This window comes from Rhinopithecus bieti, unplaced genomic scaffold (assembly GCF_001698545.2).
Source record: "Rhinopithecus bieti isolate Rb0 unplaced genomic scaffold, ASM169854v2 scaffold_38981, whole genome shotgun sequence".
NCBI classification, from domain to species: domain Eukaryota; kingdom Metazoa; phylum Chordata; class Mammalia; order Primates; family Cercopithecidae; genus Rhinopithecus; species Rhinopithecus bieti.
In genome coordinates this window covers 1,233,286-1,242,600 of record NW_016819573.1, presented here as the reverse complement: position 1 = coordinate 1,242,600, position 9,315 = coordinate 1,233,286, and the positions used below count along the sequence as shown (strand labels likewise).

The following is a 9,315-nucleotide window of genomic DNA, read 5'->3' as shown; positions in this document are numbered from 1 at the left end:
GCCCTGCTGGGGCTTCTGCTCCCAATGTGTTCTGTGCCACCTTCTCCAGCCTCACCAGGCCCTCTCTAGCAACCAGCAGGAAGACAGGGTGGCTCTGAGATTAGGAGCAGGGGTCTGCTGGGGTTCTCTTCCCAGCTGTCACTCTAAACCACTGTGCCCCTCAGTCTGGTGTCCTCAGCTGTGGAATGGACGTGATGAGGCAAGTACCTACATGTCAGGCTGGGCACTCACGCCTGTAATCCCAGCACCTTAGGAGGCCGAGGCAGGAGGACTCCTTGAGCCCAGGAGTTTGGGACCAGCCTGGGCAACAACAAAAGGAAGTCCCCACATTTCAGGAATGAGTGTTAAACGAGCTAATCTGAGGAAAGTACTTAGCTCAATGAGTCAAGAGCTCAATGAGTATTAGCTAATATGGCGCACGCGTAATTCTATTCTAGCGCACTAAATGACCTCACTTATAGGAGAAATGCAGATTAAAGCAACAAGCAGGCCACACTGTTCACCCACCGAGGCGAAGCGCTGAGCCTGCTAACAGCGCACTGGTTAGGGTGCGTGTGGGCAGAGGACACTCGTGCACACAGTTGACAAAAGAAGGGCAGTGTGGCCATATATATCAATGAAAAAGGCACACTCTTTGACTTGGCAATGCTACTTGGGAGTCTAAACTCACACGTGCGTGAAATGACGCCCTGTACAAGGATGATCACTGCAGCATTGTAATAGCTAAAGATCAGAAACAGTCTGAATGTCCTTTAACGCAATTAACAACATCATGGTACAGCTCTGCGATGGGGTGTGCGTATTAAAGGAGTGGCGGCAGCTGTGTGTGGTGATGGGGAATGAGAAGCAAGGTGCATGACAGAGGACACGATGATGCCACCATTTGTGTTAAAAGTATTTTTATTCATTTGGAAACACATAGGAATCTCTGAAAGGGAAAGGGTACTTCCGCTCATGAGCCATGGTAGCTTCTGGGGAGAGGTGCTGGGCGGCCAGGAGACACAGCTGGCAGGGAGATGCGTGCACTGTGTGCCCTTACGCCCCGTCCGAGGTTTACACCAAGGGCACGTGTTACCTAATCAAGAAGGTGACTGAGAAACGCTTGCCATTTTCCCCAGCACAGATAACGAAGGCCCACCGCTGTGCTATCAGCCACTTTCCATGTGTCCCGAAGAGCAAGACAGATTGAAAAATGCGGGTCTGTTTTTACCTCTACTGTTGGGTAAGGAAATCTAATCAAGAAGCCTTGCCTTTAGGAAAGCGAGTCTCGTTCTCCCTGTTGACACTAAATTGACGCCCTCAGTCACGGCAGAAGATGCCACCTGCGCACTGGTGCTACCATGGGGGTAACTGAAGGATGCCTTCCAGCGGCCCTGACAATGCGTTTCCCCAGATAAGGAAGGCACGCAGCCTGCATGCAAATCTCTGTGAATTAGAGACGGCCCATCTTGCTGCTGCTGAATCCAGGCGTGCGACCACCACGAACGGAGCAGCAAGCCGCCACGGAAGATGAGAGTGGAATCCTATTTCCCCTGTAAAGAAACCCCGGCTAATATGGCTAAAAGGCAATCTGATTGTCACGTCTAGGTTGGAAAAGGAATACTTCCTCTCTGAATGCTATGGTCTGGTCCCATTCAGCTATGGACATGAAGATGAACATGGAGAAGCTTTGCTTGAAGGGGCAAATTTAGACTGAACCCCTACAGTGGGCAAAGAAGTCAGGTTCGGAGACACAGGTCAAGGGCAGCCCTTCCTGGAAGCCCAAGAAGTTCCCCCAGAGGAGAGGTGCTGCTCTGTGAGGCAGTTTCTTAGTTTCTTAGGCAGGCGGCCAGCTGCCTGCACCCGAGAGCTGGGACCACGCCCCAGGAGCCTGGGGTGGGCAACGAGCAGCTCTACCTGGCCCTGAACAGCTTGTGGGGCCTTGGGTCATTGAAATCAGGGAGTGGTGGTGGCTGCTTTCTCCTTACCCTTTCTCCTTGGTCCCTCGGGCCCTGGAACTGTATTCCCCTGCTGCACCCAAAGGGACTACGCCTCTCTTACCCCCAACCCTCCCCACACAAAACTGATGGAAAAGGGGACCGCTTCCTCACTTGTTAAGGGAAGAGTTCCAACTTGCTTTTAGCAAAGGGACAGAATCTCAGGAGGCTGCCACATGCGAAGCAGGGCAAGGCGTGGCAACCGTGGCTGGGGGGCAGCGCCTGAGCCACCCCAACCCTCCCTTCCTATGTTGGCCTCTGGGAGCTGGTGGGGAGGCCTGGGCTTCCGCACACGGCTGGCAGAACGCTGGACAGAACTCTGGAGGAGAATCAGATGGCAGCGGCTGCCTCCAGGGGCAGGAAGTCCTAGGTGATGGGAGAGGAGCAGGTGGACTCCTCACTGCCTAGCTTTTTGTTAAATTTTGAACTCCCATACCGTTTGCAAGCATTACCTGGCTAAAATTAAAATTGAAAAAGAAAATCAAGGTGAAGGACTGATGATGTCTAAAGTACCGATCTTAGCTGTAGAAGTCTGCTTCTCTAAGTTACACCTGCACATGCTCTATTTTTTGTGAATTCATTAAACCACACAACAGATGAAAGGATCAGAGCACGGCGTCAGCCAGTACGGTGTGACTCTTCCAGGTAGAGGAGCTCGGCGGGAGAGGGTGTGGACTGTGCCGTGGGACAGGCCTGGCTAGAATGTGCGTTCTGCTGTTGGTTGGCCACAGGGCCTTGTGCAGCTATTACCCTGTCTGAGCCCTCAGCCTTGGCTTGCATAAATCGGGGACAACAATGCCACTGGGCATTCGATATGTGCCAGCTACTACAGTTACAGAAAAGCCAAGGAAGAACTAGACCCAAAGTGACGGTGCCGCCATCTGATCCTGTGACAGGCCCTGTCACACTCTCCTGCCCCTTTCTGCAGGGACGCTTACGGTTATGCACTGTCTTCCCACCAGGCTGCGAGTGAGCACCAGCGGGTAGGGCCTGCCTTACTCACTGTTCCATCACCAGTCCAAGGCTGGACACAGAGCGGGTACCATCTTCTTCAGGGACCTCTTGGTGGCTTCCTGGGATGGCAAACAGGTTTCACCCAGCATGTCAACTCTGGCCAGATGGCAGTGACCGCTTGGAGCCCTGTCCCTCAGGGTCTAGGCAGCAGCAAGAGCGGTAGGGACACAGTGTCAGGCGTGCAGCGTCCCCGGCAGCCTGTCTGTGACCCTGGGTTGCACAATGCATTGGAATGAAAGGCTGCTTTCTATATCTGGCCACTCTTCTGCCTCCTCACTGATGGGGACTCTGCTCTTTGAGGACTGATTAAAAACATGCTAAAGCACTGCTGACTTCTGAGGGGAGACCAACCTTCTCATCACTTATGTCAAATGAGTAGAATCACAGTTTTTTTTTTAATTTTTTGAGACAGGGTCTTGCTGTCTTGCCCAGGCTGTAGTACAGTGGAATGATCATAGCTCACTGCAGCCTTGACCTCCTGGGTTCAAGCAATCCTCCCACCTCAGCCTCCCATGTAGCCGAGATCATAGGTATGTGCCACCATGCCTGGCTAATTTTTCTATTTTTTGTAGAGATGGGGTTTCACCATGTTGCCCAGGCTGGTCTTGAACTCCTGAGCTCAAAGATCCTCCCCACCTTGGCCTCCCAAAGTGCTGGGATTACAAGTGAGAGCCACCACATCCGGCCTGAAATCACAATTCTGAAGTCACAAATGTGTGTGGGAAGAACCAAAGGAAGCAGCAGCTACGAAGCCACGACGGTGCCTTCGCCACTGTGCTGCAGGCTTGCTGAGCATGGCTTCCTCAGCAGCAAATGGGTATGAGTGGCCCCACTGTGCAGGTGAAGAAGTGAGACTCGGAAAGGTGAAAGTCACTTATCCAAATGTACAACTAAATCAGCCAGATGTGGCGGCACCTCCCTCTCAGCTACTCGGGGGGCTGAGGTGGGAGGATCGCCTGAGCCCACGAAGTCAAGGCTGCGGTGAGCCATGGTTGCACCAGTGCACTCCAGCCAGGGCCACAGAGTAAGACCTTGTGTCTTAAAAAAACAAAACAAAACCCCAAACCAGAACAGAATGTACAGCTGGTAATGATGCGGTGGGGATAGGGACCCACACCTGTCCACTCTAAAGCGGTGGCTCTCACCCTGACGTACGGAACCACCGGGGAGCTTTGAGCAGCCCAGATGCCAGGGCTTCACTGAGATTTGATGCTATTTTTGCGGTGGGGCCCACGTTGGGATCTGGTAGTCCTCCATGCAGCCCCCACCCGCGTGATCTGACATGCGGCAGGGCTCTGCATGCTCTGAGGGCTGTGCTGTGTGGTTGGGCTCCCCATGGAGCTGGAGCATGAGGCCCGGGCCTCGGGTCCCACATCTAGACTCTAGGTGGGCCCCCACTGCAGCCTCACAGCAGCACCACCTGCGTAGCCACGGTGGCGGAGTTGTCCCTGCTATGCCCTGAGCCTCAGCTGTCCCCCTGGCGGAGTAAGGCTGCCCACGGGCCTTCCCTGGGGGAGTCCTGAAGTAGCTGCTGTGGGGAGGGGAAGGGAGGGTTAGCAGGCGAAGCTTCACTACAAAGAAAATCGGCCCAAGGATACCAAAACTAGCTTTAATTTGTCCAAAAGCCACACAGAGCTGTGTAGACACTGATCCTGGGAGGGAAGCTGAGACAGTCCATGGTGCACAGGGCGGAGGTGCCTCTAGAAGTTCTCCAGCAAGCCCAGGATGCGACACTGATCCTGGGGGGGGAAGCTGAGGACGTCCATGGTGCACAGGGCCGAGGCGCCTCTAGAAAGTTCTCCGCAAGCCAGGATGCGCTTTTGCTCGTTCTCCCGGAACTCCGGGCTCCGGCCGTCCCCGATGTTCTCTGCATACTCTAGGGGGACAAAGATAGAGTCAGGAGTGGATCCCAGGCATGGGGTCCACCATGGTTGTGCCGCTTTATACCTTTCCCAGAACCCCAGCTCCCACAGAGGTACAAGTTGCCCTAATGCCCCCACTGTAGCCAAATTCCTTGGGGTCTTGCCTTCGAGGCCCTCAGTGGAAAGGCACCAACTTACCTTTCCATGCTTGCATTCCCCTCCTAGCCACACCCTTCACTTCCACCCTCATTTATTTATTCACTTCACCCTCATTTATTTATTTACTCAACACACACGGCGTGGATGCTACTAAGGTCTGAATGTTTGTGTCCCTCCAAAATTCATGCTGAAACCTCATCCCCGACGCAGTGAAGGTCTTTACGGGGTGATTAGGTTCTTATCATCTAATTACAAGATTAGATTAGGTCTAGATTAGGTCTAATCTAGGGGATTAGACTCTTGCAAAAGGACTCCAGGGAACTCTCAAGACCCTTTGCCCTTCTCCCTTCTGCAATGTGAGGATGCAGCAGGAAGCCCCTCAGCAGACACCAAAGGTTGGCGTGGTGCTCTTGGATCCCCCACCTCCAGAACTGTGAGGAAGTACATTTCTGTTCTTCATAAATTTCCCAGTCTCGGGGATTTTGTTACAGCAGCACGAACAGACTAAGACAGACACCCGCTGGGCACACACTGCTCTGGACTAGTGGTTCTGAGTGTGGACCTGATCAGCAGCAGCTGCAGCAGCACTGCATGGAAACTTACTAGAAACACAAATTCTTGGGACCACCCTAGACCCACTTAACAGGAAACTGGGGTGGGGCCCAGTGATCTGGGTTTTACTGAGTCTCCAGGTGATGCTGATGTATGCTCCAGTTTGAGAACCTCGTTTTGGGAATGGGAATAAAGGAGTGATCGAAACAGATGCAAATCTCTGCTTGTGTGGAGCCTACTTTCTTTCTAGTGAAGGTCACAAACCAAAAAGTGAACAAAATACACAGGTGGCTGTCAGCAGGGAGCATCTGCTTAAAGATCAGAAGGAGATGAGTGTGGAAAGGTCTGGGAGCCAGTGGCAGGGCAGCCAGGGCAGAGGATCTAAGGTGGCGGGGGGCGGGGGCGCTTCCTTGGTTTATCTGAGGGTCAGCGAAGAGGTCCGTGTGGCCACAGCCTGGAGCCACGGGAGGGGCCATACCCAGATGGTGTGGCCTATGCACCATGGTAGGGGTTGTGGCCTTTCTGTGGGGTGGAAGTCCCTATGAGGGTCCTGAGCAGAGAGGAGTGATGTGATTTGACTTTTGCCAGATCCCTTCCGATGCTGTGTGGGGGACACCATGGGGGAAGCAAGGGCAGGGCAAGGAGATGCGACATGACAGTGGCCTGGATTGGGCAGTAATGGTGGAGGTGAGGCGACGTCTTCAGCTTCTTGATGTTTTCTGAGGGTGGCTCCAATAGGATTTACAGATAGACTGGAAATGGGGTATGAGAAAGAGATGTGAATCTCTTGGTGGTTGCAATCACCAAGAAATACGACAAGAGCAGTGGAGAGGCTGACAGTGAGCCCATAATCCCCCCAAGGACTGGGGGGAACAGGTGCTGGTGCCAGCAACAGGGAGGGGCTGTGTGGGGGGTTGCAGTCCCCTGACACAAGCTTCGACAGCTGGGTGTATTCAGGGAAGGGAGGGAGAGAATAGTCTAGAAGTACTGGAGCATGGAAGGCCCCTCCCATGTCTCCAGTGGTAGGAGTGGTGTGGGAGCGTCAGGTTTCAGCGAGACCAGGAAGAGAAAGGAAACATTCCTGAGGGGGGTGAGGCTCCAGGCACAGTTCTGGCAACAGTTCGGCAGAGGATACCAGTGGAGAGTAGCATGGTGGGCAGGTTTGGGTTCTTTTCTCCCCCGTTGTCCCAGCACAGTGATCCTTAAGACTCCATCTCATTTTTTAAAAAGTGTCCTGGTAACCCAAAATAACATGCTCACCCTGGTTTTTTCTGGAGATGGCGAGGGGTGATTTGGTGACCCTGGACTTCCTGTGGTGGCTCCTAGAGCAAGTGTAGGGGATCTGGTGGGAGAGGAAGGAGGAGGATGGGGTGGTCCAACCCCTCACTGCCCTCTGACTGTCCCCTGCCCACAGCCAGAGAGGAAAAGGTGCAACACAGGGCTGCGATCGAATCCTAGCTCTGACTCACAAGTGCGCTTGGGTGATCCCCTCTGAAAATGTTCAAACAACAAACGTCCAGGGAGCATTAGTTCCCTCCCTAAGCCTTCTTTGCTCAGGTCAGCAGTGGCACTGAGGAAGTCCCACACCCGCTCCGGGTCCCCTCCTGAGATGTCTTCTCTGTGAAGGCCTGCCTGGTCACCTCTCACTCCCACGCCCAGCCCCAGCCCACTGCTTCCAGCGCATATGGGCCTGACTGCTAGACCATCCTCCACCCGGCCTCTCTCCCTAGCTGGAGAGCTGCATGAAGGCAGGGGCTTTAGCCTTCCTCCCAGCTACGCCTGGCCAAGGGCCCCCAGCAGAGTGGGGTGCTGAAGGGTCTCCTGCAGTGGGTGACTAGGATGGCTGCTTGCACTTCTGCCCCTGGTCCCTTACTGGGGCCTGGCTTGAGAAAGAAAGCGGAGAGAACTCTCTAGTAAGAGGCTTTTGCATAATAAACACCTGCTGATCCAAACCAGACAAAGACTGGGGAGAGAAAACAAAGCCTGTGACCTCTCACCCCTCCCCGTCAACCCCACCCCCGCCAATGCTGGGGAAATAATTTCGCTCCTGCGACCTCTTTATTTTGCCCCGTTCCTCTTTATTACTTTGGATGTGTGCCGGAAAATGGGATTCGGGATTCAGGCATGTGCCAGCTGTGTGTCTCCCCCCGGAAATCATCCTCTTCTGTTAGGCCCATCCATCACCTCCAACAGCAAATGGTTGTGATGCCTCCTATTAAGGCCTCTTAGAGAGAGGGCCGGGGTGATGAGACAGGAGCTGAGCTTCGGGAGAAGGCTCTGGGGCTGCGTGTCAGTGGTATCTCTTACTCACATGTGAATGATACAGTTGCTGCCCCAGGAGAGAGAGAAATGGCCATGATGGCATCTAATATCCCCGGAGGCATGGTCTGGAAGCAGGAGTCTTAATGGATTGAGCTAACACTTTGCTCTCCTAATGTCTTCTCAGACCCAGGAGGGAGGGAAGTGGAGAACCAGTCTGATGCTTTAGGGCAGTGATTTTCCAACAGTAAAGCCAGCTTCCTTGAGTTCTTTGTAGGGATGCACAAAGCAGAGGGAACCCACACCTGCATCAATTCCCTTTGCCGAATCACCTGTCTGAGGCCTCACTTACACATGCCGACGGTACACAGAGCACCCACCCATCCCATGCGCAAGTCTCCTCTGTCACTCCAACTGTGCTAAGAAGCAAACAGAGTCACGTCACCCATTCTCTGGAAAGGGGATATCCGACTGGCCCGCAGGCAGTGAATGGCTTGGTGTCCCCTGGAAGAGAGCCTGTCCCACACAGAGCGGAGCGGAACTAACATGTGCTGTGCGCTGCTATGTGCCTGCATTATCTATGTTGTCTCACATGTAACCTTTGCAGCAATCTTACAAGGTAAAGAACACCATCCCCATTTACCCAGGAGGAAACAGGCTATCAGAGAACTGAAGCAACCTGCCCAAGTCTAGGATGTAAAGGAGCCGGAATTCAAACCTCGAAATGTGTGGATAGGAAAAAAAAAAAGGCCCCGCGCACTGGGAGTCGGCTGGTCCTCACAGCAGCATCCTGTTACCTAAGCAACAGGCTACCCTGCCTGCCCCCGGTCTCCGGGAAAAACCCCTGCTCTGTGAGTGTTCCAAAACAGGAATGTCTCGTGCTACAGGGGCCTCGGTGGCCAGGACAGATGCGGGTGGACTGGCTGGGGTCACATTCTCTTATGCCAAGTTACCAAATATCACAGCTGGAAGGGTTCTCAGAAATGTATTCCAGCACTGAGGGGGCAGGTGAATGGCCAGGGTCCCAGAGTGAGCCAGCCACGGAGCCAGGCCCAGAACCAGGTCTGACGACCTGGCCTACTGCTCATCCACTGCCCAGGGAAGCTGCACCCCAGGCACCTCACCCTCACCCTTTGCCCTTGCTCATTCTTTGTTTCTATAGCAGAGTCCTATTTGGAGCAAATCGTGGTGGTGCCAGCTACCTCTGGTTATTACAGCTGCTGCAGCAGTTTATAAATATTGAACAGTCCTCCCAGAGGTCTTGGGAAAGAGTTCTCTTTGCTGTATGTGTGTGTGCGCGTGTGTGCATGTGTGTATAAGAGGAAAAGAGACTGCAGGATGAGGGGAGAGGGAGAGAAGGATGAGAGGAGAGAGGAAAGAGGCTAAGTTGGTGGAGAGTGAGAAAGATGGCATACATGTCAACTCCTTTCTCTACTTCCCCCACATTTTCAAATGCTCTTATAATAAAGGCTTTGATGGAACTCAGAAACAGG

The 9,315-nt window shown here is 53.5% G+C and overlaps 1 protein-coding gene across 1 annotated transcript in view; it reads right to left on the bottom strand.

Annotated features, from left to right (window-relative positions):
- Nucleotides 1–4,575: 4,575 nt before the first annotated feature.
- CTNNBL1 (catenin beta like 1) overlaps nucleotides 4,576–9,315 on the bottom strand; it is a 179,065-nt gene continuing 174,325 nt past the window's right edge. Inside the window, exon 16 of the mRNA XM_017859113.1 lies at nucleotides 4,576–4,866. Within this exon, the coding sequence (XP_017714602.1) occupies nucleotides 4,691–4,866 (176 nt within the window). The 3' untranslated portion in view covers nucleotides 4,576–4,690. The remainder of the gene's footprint in view (nucleotides 4,867–9,315) is intronic.